At 33.6% G+C, this 18,883-nt stretch overlaps 1 protein-coding gene across 1 annotated transcript in view; it reads left to right on the forward strand.

Annotated features, from left to right (window-relative positions):
• CUNH8orf34 (chromosome unknown C8orf34 homolog) overlaps positions 1-18,883 on the forward strand; it is a 403,828-nt gene that overhangs the window by 350,460 nt on the left and 34,485 nt on the right. The window contains 1 exon segment of the mRNA XM_063257427.1: positions 9,481-9,528. Within this exon segment, the coding sequence (XP_063113497.1) occupies positions 9,481-9,528 (48 nt within the window).

The raw sequence follows: 18,883 nt of genomic DNA on the forward strand, positions 1-18,883 counted from the left end.
TAATTTTCTGTGATTTTACACATATATAAAAATATACCTTTACCTGCATTTCTTATTAGAATCTCCATGATCTTATAATTTTGTAGTAAAAATTGTTTTTTCCTATCTTCTAAGCACACCTTCTACTATATTTTGTCTATTAAATCAGAAATTTGTATTTGTAATAATCATTACTCCTTCAATAACAATTGCGAAGTGACTCTGAAGTGCCAGATGCCATCAATGGTAAAAAGACAAATGTGTTCACAAGCAGAGATCTGTGGCCTCTTTAGACTACACTGACGCTGTGCCTCTTCTCATGGCACGAGCAATCCTTGAGGCCAAGGGTAACATATCCACCTGGAACTTGACGGTGTATCAGGTATCATAATCTTGAATCCCTTATGTAATCCTTCTAGGACCTGCGCAGACCTATTTCCTTGTTTCCAACAGCTCAAGTCCAGCCCTAAATTGTACAGAAGAACTTTTAGACAGGTGCACAGGATCACAAAGCTCCCATGATTCTGAAATGTTGGGAAAGATACTAGAGACATGGGGTCAGGTAGCAGCAGTCCCTTGGTGCTCTCTTTTCTTCCAAGTCATTGTGTAGACCCTGAAGTGCTACAGTGATTCTAGATCTGAAGCTGGCCTTCCAAGTCTGATGGACAGTCTGAATGCATTTCACTTAATAATCGATTGGCAGAGTGAACCACGTTTGACCTCTTGTCTCAATCCTTGCCAGTGTTAAAGAGGGAAAGACTTATTTAGCTAACAATCTGTAGAGGTTTGGTTCAAGGCAGGGTAGCACACGGCAGAAAAGCAACAGTTCACTGCAGTGGAAGACAGCAAAAGCCAGAAAGAGAGAGGAAGACAAGTGTCTTTGTGCCCCTTTTATTTTATCCAGACTGCTGGGATTAGGGCGGTGCCAGTCCAGTCAGAGGACTAGTCCAGCAGTCACCCAGCTTTAAGCCCTATGCCCTTAATCCCAGCATTCAACCATGAATCAATTACAAACTCTAGATTCAGCTTCCTCTGAGAAAATCCCACCTAAAAATGCATGATGCTTTGGGGAGACATCTTGACAGGAACCCTAGCACTGTATTATAGTAATTTGAGTAAATTGAAAAGACTCGTTCTGTTTTCCCACTCCAAGTGACTTCTCTTACGGTTTTGGAGGTGGATGACTTCTTTTTCTTATGCAGTTGATTATGTTTCTACCCATTTCCCTATTGCAAACCACAAATGTTTTAGTGTCACTGTTTATAGGATCACCTACCAAGTTTGTGATAGGCCAGATAATGCTCATTCATGTATTTTGTTTATTTAATTAGGACCTTAATTTTATAGCTAGCATTCTCCTGGGACTACTTTTGGAATATAAAAAGAAAAAAGTAAAAGTGTTCTGCTAATTGGTGAAGAATTTCTAAAAAAGTTTTTGACTTTATATGCATTCCTCTATTATACATTTGTTTACATATCAGTAAAAAAGTTCTTATATACAGTTTTCATTATTCTGTAGTTCATTAATATGTATTAGATGATGTAAGGTATCAGAAATGTGAAACTGGTCTTCTCTGTTTTTGCCTAAGAGATAAAGACAGATGTTAAGGGAAACAAACAGAAAATTGCTTGTTTCCATACATGTGGTAAGGAGAAAAAAATTTCTTAAATGTAGACAAATCCCTGTTAATAGTTCTTATCTGAAAAATCAATCTTTTTTTTAAAATTAGGGAAACATGGACTGAGAACACAAGACAGACAACCCCTTGATATTTCATGTGCTTGGGTATCAACTTCCATGTTCTCATCTGACTCACAATTCAGGAAATTGCTCACTTTACCCGCTTTAGTCATTTTGCAAAGACATAGGTTAATTTAATTTTAAAAGAACATGTTATATGTTTAGTTTAAATTATGAGGCTCACATTGATATTGATAGGCCTTGGGGAATTTGTCAAGGTATTTTATGAATTCCAAGGTGACATGTATTGATTTTTAAAAATAGCTTAATGGAAGATAATTTAAAGGTTTAATTATTTCAAAAGATAAAGATCAAAATTGCCAACTGATTTTTTTACAGGTCAGTGTCATAATTAGATTAACATAAGATTAAAGTATGGGTGTTCTTAAACTACTTCCCCTGATATATGAACAATAATTACCATTTTACATTGAATAAAAGATTAAGATCAAGAAAGGATTAATTACATGGTTATGGAGACATAGCCACTGATAAGTAGAATATTATTATAACATCTTTTAAATTTTTAAGAGTTTTACTTGGACCTTATGCCTGTAATATATACTTTAATATTACAAGTGGGTAACTATTTATTTTAAAATGTGGTCTTATCACAAACTTAAATAAAGAAAATCAAATCAAATCTATGGCTTACTTAGTAGAATGAGTGTACCACACAGTTAAAGAAATATAACAATGCAGACTATAACTGAAACATTCCATCAATGTGTGGCACCCCAGTCACAACCTCCACCTCCTACCACATATGAATACCAGTCTGAATTTTATAACAGTTACTGTCATTAAAAAGTTTCATTCGCTAACTCTATATCCCTTGACACTGTAGTTAGCCTTGTCAAATTTTGAATATTAGATATTCATTTAATGTGTTTTAATCTATGTGATTTAATCTTTAATCTTCCTCCATTTGTTGTCTTTTTGTGTGTATGTGTGGTACTGGGGATCGAACTCAGGACCTCGCACTTAACAGGCAGGTGCTTATGCCACTGAGCTAAATCCCCAGCCCTATGCTGTGTTTTCTTACAATTTATCTGTTAACACAGGAAAGTGTTTTTCTCTTTTTAAAAATTTATGTATTTATTTATTTAGAGACAAGGTCTTGAAACTATGTATTTCTGTAGTTCAGGCTGGCCTTGAATTCACTGGTAACCCAGGATGGCCTCAAATTCACTGCAATATTCCTGCCTTAGCCTCCTGAGTGCTGGGATTAAAGGTGTGCACCATCTCGCCCAGTAGGAAAGTGTTTTTGAGTTGTGTTTTGCATGTATTCTCATTCCTCCTGTCTATTTTAGGTTTTAGCTTCAGGTTCTCTGTATATTTTGTTTTCTTTATCTTTGATATTTATCATTTCCCCTAAAATCATGTTAAAAAATGGCAGGGATCTGGCAAGTTGATAGTGCTGTACATAATTTGACAAGGCAGGAGGTAGGAAAATTAGGTTCTATTTTACTTTTCAACATTGTCTCTTGTTATCCACGAGTTCTTTTAAATCATTATTTATTATTTCTTCTGCTATTTTAGTCTTCATTTCAAAAATTTTTGAAAACTTCTCATTTTTCCCTGGTTTCTGTTTCTTGTTATATTTTATAAGCCACTTTTAATGGTTTCATTTTCAGTAATATGAAAATAAGCACCCATAGTACAAAATTTTCAAAAATAAAATAACTTACACATATTTTTCATATTTTAGAATAAAAGTTCTGTTGCAGAGCTGCTTATGAATTACAAATAATCAGCAGCTGTTTGCTGTAGGTTTACGGCACCCAGTAACAATGTCTACACACTGATTTTTGAAATTGCCAGCTCTTTGGTCCTGCTACCTACTGTTTTTATGATTTGTATAAATTCCATGTATATCCAGAGCCAGCTAAGATCTATTGTTTTTTTCCATTCCTTTATTTATACAATCTCTTTTTGAGCTTTATAAAAAATCTATATTGCCAGACCCTGTACCAGGATTTGAGAGGCAAAAATTAATTAAAACTGTTTTGTATATGTATGTATACTCTGAAAACTTACAGTTTGGTAAAAAAAAAAAGACAATGGAAGCATCATTAAAATGTGTTAACATATGTGCTTTCATAAAGACTTACACAGTATCAAGATAGGTAGCACAGTAAGATTTGAGTGCAGGGCAGAAACGGCTTCCTGACTTGTAAAGTTAGACCAGAGGTGAGAGAAGCTGCCCAGGAGCCTGGAGGAATAGGGGCGGGAATCTGGCAAGTTCATAGAGATGAACATAAGTCAGTAAGACAGGAAGAAGGAAAATGGGTAAACTAGTAGATCATAACGACACATACATGTAAAGTAAAGGTGTCCTTTAAGGTTGCTTACTCTGAAGTTTTTACCACTTTTTCATATACATTGTCTCATATGAAATGCAACTCTGTGATTTTATTGTCTGAATTTCACAGATGAAGAAACTCCACTCTAAAAGTTAGGACTCCCCAAAAATCTCATGACCAATATATATATATATATATATAGGCATACTAAAATATGTCAGAGACAATGAATGAGTTCTACTTTTCCTTTATGATAATAGTGAAATAATACTAACTTTGATATGATAAATTAAGATATAGCAGAAAAGATACAGCCCTGGCACATGCATAGCTCAGTGTTGCATCTAACTGAAGCTAATTCACCAGTAGCATACACTTTAATCTATAGCTTGTTGCACCTAAAGCATCACTGACCCCACTCCTGGATTCTCACCGTCACATCTGTTCATGTTGTCCCTTCTCTTATCCAATGTCTGCTGGTTAAAATACGCACGCTCCCAAATATGGAGCTGCTTATTACTATGTTTGCCCTCCCACTCTTTTTCAAAAAGGGATTGAATAAAAGTGAAGAATAGAAAGATTTATGTTTTTGGCAGAAAAAAGGAGCACCAAAATGTTTTAAATCTTTCAAAATTTAACATGCTTAGTATAGTCATTATTTACATTATTGCCTCTGTTCTTTTTCATTCTTTTAAGAAAAGTCTTTAGGGTAAGGCTGCTCCCACTAAAGTAACTATTCAGCTTAGTGTAATATACACTTGGAAGAAAATCTGTAAGTTATTTTCATTTTAATTTAAAATCTGGTTATGGTTATAACCATAGAGTTCTATTTCTTTTGAAGGGACACTTTTGATCAAGCCCCAAACTGCTGATTTGTGGTATGGACACAAAGTGTTTTATCAGTGGATTTTAAAAACAGTAAATCATAAGACACCTTACAGTGTCACTGCTTTATGGTTTTAAGCAAAGTTACAAATGAGTATCTTCTCTGTTGACTCAACGGGTCCCTTTCAGAGAAAAGCAGCCTGGACTTTTAATGTGTTTGTCTATAAAGTTAGGGGCAAATTTTCAAAAATATCTTTAAACTTGACATGAGAAGACTTAGGAAGAAATTAAATATAAAACAATTTACATACTTTTAAATTTGTTGAATGCATTAATGGTTCCAAAGACTTCTGAGCTTTCCAACTATTTCTAAATTTCTATAATCTGTTTTCTATTGGTTGGGAACAGACCTCATTGTTTGTTCCCTTTGACCTCAATAGTAATAGTTGTCACCTATTCAATTTGTCAGAAAGTTGAATTTCAGTCTCTTCATTGTCTGTCTTAAATTCAATTACCCTGTATAACAGTGCAATTAAAAAACACAACACATAGCTAACATGTTAGTACCTATAGTATGGAACTCTCAGCACATTCTTTAGCATTCTGGTGTAGACTTCTAGTGTAGACCCCTCAGCCTTACACTGCAAATCCACTGGCCTCCCAATACTATTAGCATGGGACACTGCAGTGAGCTCCAAGCCTTTGACTGGATTCTTTGGCGTCCAGCATGCAGACAGACCCTCTGCACTTTTTTCATCTAAATCTGTAGGTTGCCATTGTGAACCAATCCTGTAAATACTTATATATTTGTATGTCTTGTATTATGTCTGTTTATCTAGTGCCACTGACTGATACAGCTCTCTAGCCTTTTCCTCTTATGTATCTCCATGGTATCTCGTATCAAGAATTTTTGCTCTGGATTTTTGCTACTTATATATCTGTTTTCTAAAGGTGAGCTCTTTAAAGTAGGGACTATTTTTTGCTCAGCTTTTGTCCTACCACCTGTCACAGTATGTGGCACCCAATAGAAGCTTGATACATACTTGTGAAAGAAATAATGGGTAAAGATTTGTAGGTCTCAGGCTGGGGAAATATACTCAGTGGCATGAGTGCCTAATTGACAAGTGTGAGGTCGTGAGTTTAATCCCCAGTACAAAAAAAAAAAAAAAATTATGGGTCTTTGGGTTCAGAAATGCCTTCACCAGCCACTTTAAGCCCTAATTTTTCTATGGGTGGCAAAAAACCACAATCATTTCTTAAGAGGGACTCTGTGTTAGAATTACGGTTTCGTTTCACTTGGAAGAAGGTAGAAAGGGCATTTTAGTAAAGCAAGCTTCTCATGATACTTTTAGGGAAGTAAATTAACACCAGAGATCTTAGATGTGTAATACTCATCAATAAAAGTGCCCTACATGCAAAGTGTCAGTCTTAGATTGTGTTGAAGCATCAGAAGTGAATAGAACATTAACTGACAAACGAGAGGCAAGAAATAGTGAAAAATGACAGTGGATTGAGGTGCATGTGGATCTAGTTCTACCTGTCTGTCTAGGACACTGGATCGTACTGAGAATGTTTCGTTAACTCTGAAATAACCAAGGAAGTGACAGGAGCCTTTTTCATCTGATAGGAGCCAACATTCTATTTGATATGTTCAGCAGTAATCAACTTTTTCTCAGTTTACAATATATTTTCTAATTCACATTTAAAACATTTTTGTCTTAGTTGTGATTATACTAGGAAATCATGATACATGAAACCATATTTCAGGAAACACCTTTTTTAAAAAAGTTGGAGGCATAGTTCCCAGGTGTTCTTCCCTTTCCCCTGGCTCATGCCCCCTTCTTCCTCTTTTATGTCTCCTTCACTTTCTTTGTTTTTCAAGGGAAATTGCATTTGGCTATTTTTGATTCATTTCCACATGACTACCAAAATATTATGTGGTGAGAATGACTTGATATTTAAACTTCCAATTCTTTAACATTATTTCAAGGTGGACTGAAATTGATAGCTTTGGACTTTGAATGGGATTTTATTTCATAGAGACCCCAGTGGGAGAAGGTGGTAATCTTAGGCTTTCAAGGGTCCTGTGGTGAAAATGAGAAACCTAAACCAGATATATTGCAGTGAGCTTATTGACTGAGGTTATCTCTTTTGACCCTAAGAATCGGAGGTGCTGACATGTATTCTTTGCTTTGTCCAGTGAGCCTCATGAAATGTTTATAATTCTCTCTACAAAGTGGTCGTTTCCCTGTATTTTCTTTCTGGAGTCATTAATGTTCCTTGCTGCTACCTGGTCAGTGATTTCAGCCACATTCTGAAATAAGTAATATTATGTGAATTTCTCTTGCCCTTCTTAATAATAAGCAAAGACAGATTTTCCTAAGAATAATGATATTGATTCAGGAAAGACAGAAGATTGTAATGGGAATGCATGTTCCATGGTAAATAATGAGTATATTTAAGAAGGTTGAGGCAATGCAAGAGTTTTAGAGGCAAAAGAGAGAAATTTATGTAAGCTGCTTGGACATGAAGTTCACTCATCTCCAAGATGGGAGTTGACATCAGTGCCAGTTGATGGGGTCAGGTCTGTGAAGAGCACATTGTCTGAATACTCATAATCTTAAAGAAGATCAAAGATAGACTTTATTATACAAACCTGCATATGTGAGAGTAGTGCACTGGTTAGGGTATGTTAGGGTATGTATAAATGTATGTAAATCTCTTCTGGGCTTTTAGATAATCTTTAAGAAAGTCCTTATCTCAGATAGGGAGACAGAAGTCCTCTTTCTTCATAGTTTTCTGACTAGTTTTGTCAATCTAACGAGAAGGATTTCATCCTAGTATCACCAGCTTTCACACTCCTTTTCACTGGCATAGACATTCAAAAGACCAAGCACTGGGGGAAGAAGCAAGGCTATCAAGAAAAAATAATTTATGTTTAATCATCAAGAAAACCCTCAGTCACTTCTATATCTTAATCGAAGACCATCACTATCCAAACAAATTGGGAAAACTTCTGCAATCAAGCTCCCAGGAAACAAATCTCCCTGTCAAGGAGCTGCCAGGAGCTGCTCAACATGTCCCTGCTGTGAGCCTTTCTCTGTTCAGAGGCTGCCAGGCAGGCTTCCTCTGCTGGCTGCCCAGAGAGCAACATCTGGAACTCCAAGCTGTTTGCTACCTTGTCCTCTTCCCCTGGCAATCAGAGCAGAATGGAAGGAAACATTAGCGTGCCAAGGACCAGTTCTGTCACATGAAAGACTTATTTTGGAAGAGACATAGCACTCCTGGTTAGTTGCTCAAATGAAAGGAGAGAGTGTAGCAAGCTCAACTCTAAGAAATTTATCTAATGTAAGTTTTCAGTCCTCCCTGTGTACTTTGAGTTAAATTCCTCAGGGCTTAGGGGACTTACTTGGATTTGATTTTTTTCTAAATAGTTTTTGCCTTAGTTTAAAAAAATAGAAATACCTTATCTCCTTCAATATTTTTTCCCATTTTATCCACATTTCATCCAAGCTTGGAAGCATTTGAAAGCTTTTCAACCATAGCATATTGATTTTTTTGCTGGTAGAAAACATGATTTAGGAAGCAATATTACTACCTCTGTGGTTTGACCTGTAATTTCTAAGATTTTAGGAATATCAGCATTTCACATGTAAATTAATTTTTGTTTTGACATAAGGATACTGCCCCTCTCCCCCTCCTCCAAGTGTGTTAGAGCATATATCAAGAATTTTCAAGTAAAGTAAATTTAATTTTTTTCATAATTTTTTTTTCCATTTTGGTGAGGTAGAAGATTGTCAGAGTGTAGTCCAGGCCCAATGATGCTTTATCCAGCTCCTTGATTTTAATCAGTTTACTCTTCCTGGCTTCAATGTCTCTACATATCAAATTGCCCTGAGGATGTCTTGCCCTCAGATTATAGTGGAAAAACACTGAGATAATATATGTGAGCATCCTTGAAAAGTTAAAGATTCTGTGGAAACAAATGTAATCTATATTCATATTTATTTAGTTACATTTTAAACACATACGGTATCCTACAATTTATCATTTCATGATATATCACAATTTATTTCCAAATGTCTCTGGCTGTGGAATACAAAAATAAAACTTGTCCAAACTAACAACTTGTTTGAAAATTTGAAATACATGTTTAATTTCATGTTTTAAATGACAACGATTCAAATCTTGGTGGTTATGAGTGTTCAGTGAAAAACTAGTAATAGGCACAAATAATAGAGAATTTACTGGTTAAATGCTAGCAAAGTAAAAAAGGCCAGATTTAAAGGTTAAGGATGTGTCTGTTTCCATACATATTTATTAAGTCAGATCTTCACACAAATTTATAAAATACAGAACTTTTCTTCATCCCATTTTAAGAACCAACAATGAAAAATTTTTAAATTTAAAATGCTGCTCTAAGATTTAGTTACCACTTAGTTACTGATTTGTTTATTGCCTTGAGAAAATTCTGCTTCAAAGAGTATGAAGTTTTCAAACTGATAACATCACAAGTCGGCTGAGAAGGCTGGGGAAGGGTAAGGATTTGGCATGGCTCTTCAGTCTCACTGTCCTCCTTTCTGTCTCCTTGTTTAAACGTTCTCAACATCTATTGCTCTTTGTTTCTAGGGAGAAGCCTCCAGTGGAGGATCTTCATTGAAAATCTACACTGAAGAAGTGAGTTTCAAAGTGGCCTTGTAAGCATAGTCTGAAATCAGTGCATGATGTCAAATGGAACACTCAATTTGGGCTTTCTCTATCTACTTGCAGGGTTCCTAATCCATATTCCTTGGACATTTCCCCAAAAATAATATGTCATCAAAGTAATTTTTGTTCCTCATTGGTAGAGATATGTATCACTTCAATTGTCCTGAAAAACAAAGTAAACTTGGTGTTGCTATCACAAGCATTCATGAATAACCTAACAAAAAAGTAGTGCATGTTTTGTATTAGGCATGAGTAAAGAAGAACAGGCAATCAATGTTATTATTTAAAGGATAATCTAATACCAGGCAAGCATTCATGCATATGATAAATGCTAATCAAAATATTATATGGAAATTTATTATGGCAGAATTCTGTCCCAATATTTTAAATATCTGGTACAATTCTTTTGCAAAACCTTTTAGATCCTTAGGCTATTTGTTGAATATATTAAAGGGTACTTTATGTCATTTGACTGTGCAAAGTATTTTAGAATCAGGAAAACCAGTGGACAGTGGCTCCAGGATTTGATCTGAAGCCAACCACAGTGGTCACTAAATGAGCCGTGTGAAGCCACAGCGGGTGAAGGGGATGGGAAGCGGCTTGGTGGTAATATCATAGCACTACCAAATATTTGGTTAGAATGTTATTTCTCAGGATAGTATATGTTTCTCTAATTATTCCTGCACATACAAATTCATCCAAAAGCCATCTTGATATATAGTCAGGTATTACTTAGGGAAAATTAGAGTCCGTGGCAGCCTTGTAAGGTTTGCATACTTATTTAGAGATGGCTAAAGCTTTACCAAAGCACATGGAGAAGGAGCGACAGAAGGGTAGAGAAGAATTAGATACATGTTTGAGTTCAAGTTGGAAAAGACAAGATACTGGTACATGGAGAAAAACACTGTAAGATGGAAACATAAGCCCTAAATTTCAATTCCATGAATAGTGCAGAGATTAAGGAGACTACATTAAAACAACTGTCACCCAAATGTAGGAGACACTATTCTCAAAGTAGACACAGAGTCTCCCTTTAGACTTTGTAGACACCTAAGTACTTGGCTCAGTAATCCCTGCTTGTTGGTGTCCCAGTGTCTTTTGTAATAGGACCAGTCTAGTTCCAACTGGGGAGAAGGGGAGTACTGAGGCACTGGTACTCTTCTTACTTCTTAGAAAATGAGTGGTATAATGGTGACAGAAACATTAGGATCAATTTTATTCTAATTCTGAAACTCCTATATTTGCAGTTCTCTGTTTTTTCTATAAGCATCAAAGTTTAATGTATGCATTCATATTGACTATAAATGTAAATGCTGAATGTAGCAGGAATGTTGAGAATTTCTGTCTTCCCATTGGAGGTATTTGAAAGTCTTGCTCCTCAAAGTATGATACTCTGGCTACAGTATCAATATCATGTCAGAATTAGTAAAAAATATAAAACTTTACAGCTTGCTGACTAAAATAATTAAAATCTTTATCTTAGCATGATCTCCACGTGATTCATGAACACAGCTCAGTGCCGAGAAATACTTTAAAGTGTTCTTTCTAGTATTATTTCTAGACACTAACTGCACATATCCTGGTAAATTTCAATTTTTGTCAACTATTGGTGAAGAAGACAGCATTGTCAATAAATTGACATTTTGTTTACTCATATAACTTTCAATAATATTTTGTTTTATTTATTGGAAGAATAAAATCTTCTAGTTCATCACATTCCTTATAGTTTTCCAGTTCAAGTTTTACAAGTATACGTGAACCATCCAATGTAAACCTTGTCTCTTGACATGATCTAGTATAACATAGTATTTTCACCTGTTATTGCTTGGTACTTATATGGTAACTCTTTCTTAAACCAACAAATGATTGTCAGTTACAGTGAAACTGTAAGTATGAGTTTGATCAATGAATTACTAGCATTGCTAGTTGTTGTTTTGCAGACTTTTTTCCTTAGGAAACTTACATTCAATTTTTTTTGTTTTTTTTTTATTTTAAAAAGAATAAAACAAAACAAACAGAACAAAGCAGATCAGAACAAAACAATGTAAGCAGCACAGGATTTCAAAACACAACAGGAAACCAATAGTGGCTACCATAATGTCTCTTGTTTTCTTATTTTGAAGAAAACAACTATTTTGAGTTGTCCATATCATCACGCACAATGAATTCAAACAAGACAGAATAATATAAAACTGATCAAAATAAAAGAATGAAAGCACTATAGGTCTTTAAAACCAGACAACAGGAAATCAACAATGGCCACTAATGTCTCTTGTTCTCTTCAAAATAGCTGTCCATACCTTCATACATATTGAAATTCAAATTTTTCTCCATTGGGAATATATTTAGAACAAGGACCATAAAATTATATTATTTTGTTTTTCTTCCTACTTTTATTTTACTTTTATCATTTTTTTCATGTTTGGATCAGTAAGCAGTAAAGGATAATATTTGTAAATATTGGAAGCATTCAAGCTAAAACTGAACTAGCAAACATTTTCTTATTTAGTATACACAAAACTAAATAAACCATACTGTTTACATTTTACATATTTAACATTCCTGCTGAAGATTGAACAAATCTGCAGGTAAAAATCTCTGAGGTTTTTTCATATAGTCTAATAATGAAACTGAATCATAAACACATGACATTAGACAATTTTGTTTAGAAGTAAACTAAAACTAAAGAAACAGTACAGTCTCTCTTTAAACTTAGGCTAAAATGTAAATTTTATTTTTTATTTTCTATTTTCTAATGTTCTGTTTTTCCAGACTAGTATTTATATTTTTGACCAAACAAAAAAGAGATATTTTAAAGTTTACTTTTCCTAATTCTGAAAATAGCTTGAAGTAAAATTTTAAAAAATACATGGTATTTACATATAAAGCACTTGATAACTCTATGGAAAAATAATTTTGTATCATAGAAGTTTTATCTTTTAGAATAACAATATTAATGTTCCTTAAAATGTACAGAATAGAATGTATAGAATGGAAAACAACTTATCAAATTCAAGTATTTCTAAATCTTCTTTTAATTTTTTTATCTTTTATTTTAAAGATAATAAAATCCAACAAAACAAAACAGAACAAATTAAATCAAAACAAAGCAGTCAAATTAGTACAGAACTTCAAAGCAGGATAGCAGGAAAACAGCAATAGCTACTGTAGTATATCTATTAGTTGTCCATTTCATCAGGTATAACAAAATCAAACCAAGACAAAACAAAATAAAACCAATAGAAGCAGAACATTGAATAAAGCAAAACAATTAATTGAACAAAACAAAATGGAGGAAACAATATTGGATTTTAAAGACAGGTAGAATGAAATAGCCTGTATTTTCTACTTTGCATACTGTCATCTTCCCAATAGATGTTAAATGCTGCCCCCAGGTCTGCAAAATCATCCAAGCAATACAAACATTTAGTTGCTTTTTGTACCTCAGTTGCTATCAACTCAGCCTGTCCTCCAAACCAGCCAGCTGCTTACGGGGACTGGTGGTGTTGTGACTGGGGCTGCTTCTCAGCCTGCATGCGGGCAGCCTCACTAGAGGCGCTGACTGTTCTCCTGGGCCCCGCATGGCTTGCGCAGCTTATCTCAAAGGCTGGTGGGTTGGCTTCTTGGTGGGCTTCTAACCTAAGTATGTCTAAATCTTGATTGGCATACGTTTTGTTGAGAAGATAATCTATTTAAAATGTTACATGTCCATATGAAAAATTGAAAATCAATGTAGTGTATTGATTAAAAAAATGTCCTAATCATTAACAATTGAATATGATATAAACAAGTTATATATATATATATGTATATATATATATATATATGTATATATATATATATATATATCAGATAAATATTATCAACTGAATGGGTAAGAAATTCTGAAGAACTAAAGATTGAAGTCATGTTTTTAAGCTTTTCAGAAAGCAGTGTAATAAAGAAGTTCCTCACAACTTCAAAAAGTTAGCTGATGAACGTTCTGACACACACATGGGAGTGTGAACTCCCTAAGGTGCCAAGTGGCAGCTTCACAGTCTCTAAGAATGTCAGACAGGAAAAGCAACACAGAGAGCAGGCGAGCCTTTTCATATCTGCTGAAGTAGTTTCTGCCAGCTGTACCATCTGAACTGGAAAGGGGCTCAATTTTATGCAGCAAAAAACAGCCTCGAATCATGTCGTATGCCAATTCTGGCCTGCCTGTATTATCTCTCTTATGTTTTGTTTTGGGGTCTCTAATGAAATTCCAACTGCATTCTTGATGGAAAGTACATAATATTGTCATCTAGAGTAGGTAAAAAGATAATTGCTTTTTATCCTTTATAGGAACTTACTTTTTAAATATTTAAAATAACTTTCATTTGCGGTTGAAATTTTATTCCACACAGGAAACAGGAATTTTTTTCCAGGCAAATCCTATCGGGTTGTTGACATTCATTAAGAAGAGGTATATGTTGTAAAAATTTTTTTAAAAGTTAGAATTGTGGCTTTCACACAGAAATGCAATACATGTGTCCAAGATTTATAAAACTGAGAAACTAATGAAGGAGCAAGTAAGATGTTATTAGTGGTTCAAAGGGTGTTCCAGTTCTCAAATCCATAGTCAGAGGAGAGATGCTGAAATTATTTTATAAACAGGTACAGAAATTGGCAAAGCTGAATTAATAACCACTTGATGACAGTTAATCCCTTTCTAATGTATGAAATTTGCATTTGTATAGATGAGTCATTTGCATTTTTATACTCTTCTACAAATTACATACTTGTAAAATAATTAAAGGCAGTGAGAGACCTGGAGCTTCTGTAGAATCTGATGACTGAAAGGATCTGCTAGAAAATGACTTGTTTTTCACTGACTATGCCCAATTACGTTTTAAGTTGTAAAGTCTTCTGCAACTCTACAGTATAGTTTCCTTTGGAAAGAAAAGCCAATAAGTAGAATGAGTTATGCTATAAAATAATGGAACTTCCCCCATATATAGTGTACTGCTCTGAGCACCTGTAGCACTATGCATGTGTAGCAAATTTGTCATGTGAGTTTGTGTAAGTGGCTTGCATTTCTTTGAAATGTGTCTCTACAATCTACCATACTTTTTTTCTAATTACCTTTCCACTTCTGTTTTCCTTTTCCCAGATCTTATTCATTCAAACTCAATCTCCCAAATTTAGCTAACTCTTTTTCTTATATCTTAATTCTCTTTTACAATTCCTTAAATAAGTAGGCTGTAGAACTGTAATTCACTTTAAAAATTACAGGTTTTATCATAATCATAATAATCATTAATAAATCCAAAAAGGAAGTGATTTACAAACTTGCTGATTTGACTATGTAAGTTAATTATGGGAATATAATTTTAGTATAAGTATATATAATTGACTCTTTGTTAGTGGTAGCAATTATAGGATATGATGAAAAATACAGTGGAAAATAATAAAAGGGAGATGAAGATAGAAGAGGAAAAGAAGGAAGTTGAAATGTGTTATGTATATGTACCAGTTCCTACGGTGAATGTAATCATGTATTGCAAACATGTACTAATAAAAGCACAAAAAAAGAAAATTCCCATGTAAAAATGCAGCGAACACTTATTTTTTAAAAGTTTATTACAATAAAAGACTTTGTCATCAATTCCCCTCAGGTACTCCCCTTACTTTAAACACACACACACACACACACACACACACACACACACACACACACACATCCTGGCCATTGCACTTTTTACTCTAACAAGGTTTTGTTTTTGTATGGGGATGGAACTCAGGACCTTGTGCTTACCAGGCAGGCTCTGTGTCACTGAGCTATATCCCTGGCCCCTCTAATAAGGTTTTTATTTAAATATTCATTGAACTTTTCAATCACTCTTTGTAATACATTTTAAACTTCTTGAAGTAAAAATCATGTTGTTTTGTGTTACTATATTTTTCATGTAGAGAAGTAAAATGAAGGTGATTAAGTCTCTGCAAGATGGAAAGGAGTATTTGGTGCATTATTTATATATTTTCACCAAAGGCAAAAAGTACTTAGTTAATTCAGAACTGAAGTGGCCAATCTTCAAATTTTGAACAAAGGACCTTTTTTCCCCTCTAATTATATAGAATTCGCATGTCCACATATGACACGAATTACTGATTGATTGCATTTGAGGAATACTTAAGTAAGCTCTCCATATGGAATAACAATACTGTGAAGTTTATAAAGCACTTATCCTGTTAGCAGATAGAATTCTGTGTTGACTCAGGACCGGCAACTGTTTTCCATAACATCTGTGTCACCATTTCCCACCACTCCTGGTCCCCGGACACTTGCTATACTAAGAGTGAAAACATTTTAGAAAAAGAATGAATGGCATTTCTTTTAAAAGCAACCCAGAGGACATTCTCCTGGGGACATAAATTTGTAGTAAACTCAGAAATAGTTTTATATTCCTGAAGAAACTATTGAATAAAGTTAGCAAAGAAGAATATGTGAGCTCTTGTTTTTAAAAATGTTTAAGATTTTAGCTTCTCGATCCCATCAAAAATAATCAGGCTGATGGGAAGATTAGGACATTTATAGTGCTGCCTGGTGGCCCTGATAAAGTAAACAGGTGTATTATATTACCAACTTTATTTTATGGGAAACCAAAGTAAAATTTAAACCTTCTCTTAGTAGTAATATTTGTTCTGCTTATGATTCTAATCACTCAATATTTCAAAGTTCTTCCCAACCTACATATTTCACAAGGCTAATGTTTCATTTGTTGTTTTTGTAATTTGCAGCGAACAAAGAATAATTAAGACTGCATATACGTTGAAGACAAAAAGCCATAAAAACAGAAGTCAATTGTAATATTGCCACATTTTATACTATTGTGGGAAAAAAATAACAAACTTGACTAAGTAGTTATATCTTTTCTTATGCAGATGAATTTTAGTGTATGGGACAAAAAACTTAATAACTACAAAAAATTTAGTTATAATCTTTTTATATTAAGTTTTCCTGTTAACTGAGTAGCTTTTGCCATTTGATTTTAACTTAGAAAACTCATTTAATTTTTTTTTCTTTAAGCAACAAAGATTACATATTCTATTTCTGGATAAAATGTACAAATGTGATTTTTTCCTATTAATATGAAAAATTTTTTAATTTTAAAAACAAAGAATAAAAATGATGATACAAAATTTCAAAAAAATAGATTAACACTGCTTAATATATTGTGTGTTATCTGCAATGTAGTTGTGCAGATTATAAGATACAGGCAAAAAATGTCATTAAACAGTAGAACAATGAAAGCACAAACTGTTCTTTTTGATGAACTAGCAGAGATTAGTAATGTAGTTATTTATCTTGTTGTGTATATATATATATATATATATATATATATATGTATATGAAAACTTTTGAAATTTTATTTTTACCACATGGTACATGGTTACAAAATTTTAAATCTAAGAATATTCACAATTACATTGCTTCTTTGATAAAAAACTGTAAGGCCAAATTTAATAACCAAAAAAAATTTAAATTACATTAAATTTTTAAAATTAACATAATTTATATGTATGTGGTACATGAAAGATTTAACATCTTTAATTTTTTTTAAGTTCCCTCTCAGTAGCCCGTGCATTTAGCTACTTAAAGAAGTGAGAATTAGACAAAGACTACTTGTGAAATACTAGGTATCATCCAATGTAGTACTTTAACCCTTTCAACCCATTCTAAAAGGGAGGGTAACATGACTGTGTCTCCTCAGGTAAAATGTTTTTCCCCCTGACCTTGAAGCAAGAACATTTCTCTTGGATCCCATCTTTTATTTGATGGGAATTTAAGTTTCAATCCAAATAATAGACTACTTTTAGGAGTTGTTCTTGATAAAAAATGTTGTGTTCTTATTTTTAAAACAAAGATTACTTTCAAAGTTTTATCTTTCAATTTTTAAAACATTTTTATTAAGACGGTTTTGGATTTGAAAAATTGTCATGAAGATAGTACAAAATTACTATGTCATACATTTTGAAGTATTATTAATACCTGATATTATCTTTATTTCCCATATTCATAAGCCCTTTAATAAATTATCAATAACAAAATCCACTCTTTGTCTAGCTGTGCACAAGTTTTTCTTACTGTCCTATTTTTTTGTTCTAGGATACTACCCAAGACACCACGTGACATTTAGTAGTTTGTTTCCATAGGTTCTTTCGGTTCCATTCTTTCCCAGTCTATCCTTGTGCTTTATGACCATGACTGTTTTGAGGAGTACTGGTTACATATTTTGTAGATTTTTCTTTGCTTGATATTTTCTTCTTAATTAGATTAAATAATGTGAATTAAAAATGAATTTAAAGATAAAATTCCACTTTCATCATGTACTTTCAAAGATATATATTATCTATATAATTCATTGTATTAATCTTGGAAGTTCATGATACACAGCTCCCAATTAAGGAATGGGATGTTATTTTCTGTCTCTTTAACACCAGGATATCTGGTCATATACAGCCAAGGGAATTTAATAATTCAAATTATTATTCATTTATTGATTAAATCATTTATTTTTATCATAATTTATGGGTATTTGCTTTATATTTTCTTTAGTAACACAATGGTCTCTTACATAGTTTTGCTTAAATTGTTCTAACTTTGGTTATTGATATCTTTAGTTGGCTTCTTTATCCTTTGGACATAGCCCACCATTATATATGTGTATGTGTATTTGAAGACTATTAGTTTTTGGATTTATAAGATGTCCTAACTTATTGTGAATATTTCTGTCCTCAAATTATTGAGTCCTAGAACTCTGATACTTTAATTAAAGAATAATATTACCAACCAAGATTTGCATGGTAGGGATGTTTGTTGCTGAGTATCATTGCTGCTAAGTCCTTGCAGCTGTAAGAACATGGAGATATGAATGTTTCTAATACTAACATCCACCAACATCTATAAATATTTTTATACGTGTGGAAAGCTAAACAAGGGTTTATCTTGATGTCTCCAGCTTGAATACACATGGATCATTTTAGCCTTTTCCCCTTGCTTGTCTTTAATTCTGACTGCAAAAGTGAGAAACCATCTGGCATTTATTCATTTCATGACTTAATTTCAGAATGTATGAATGGTAGTTTCAGAAGTATGGATTTGTATTTCCATGAATCTTGCATGCAACTCTTTTCATTTGATCTTTCAGGCTCCAGTTAGTTTCAGAATCACTTAGGTCAGCACTTGGTTCTCCACTCACTTCGGGGGGATTGCTTCATAGATCTTTATAATGTATTTCGATTCTTTTGTGTGAGTGTGTGTATGTGTGTGTGTGATACTTTCGCCTTTCATCCTGGGATT

Source organism: Cavia porcellus, unplaced genomic scaffold (genome assembly GCF_034190915.1).
Source record: "Cavia porcellus strain 051 isolate PalLab524CR breed Dunkin Hartley unplaced genomic scaffold, mCavPor4.1 scaffold_10, whole genome shotgun sequence".
In the NCBI taxonomy this organism is placed as follows: domain Eukaryota; kingdom Metazoa; phylum Chordata; class Mammalia; order Rodentia; family Caviidae; genus Cavia; species Cavia porcellus.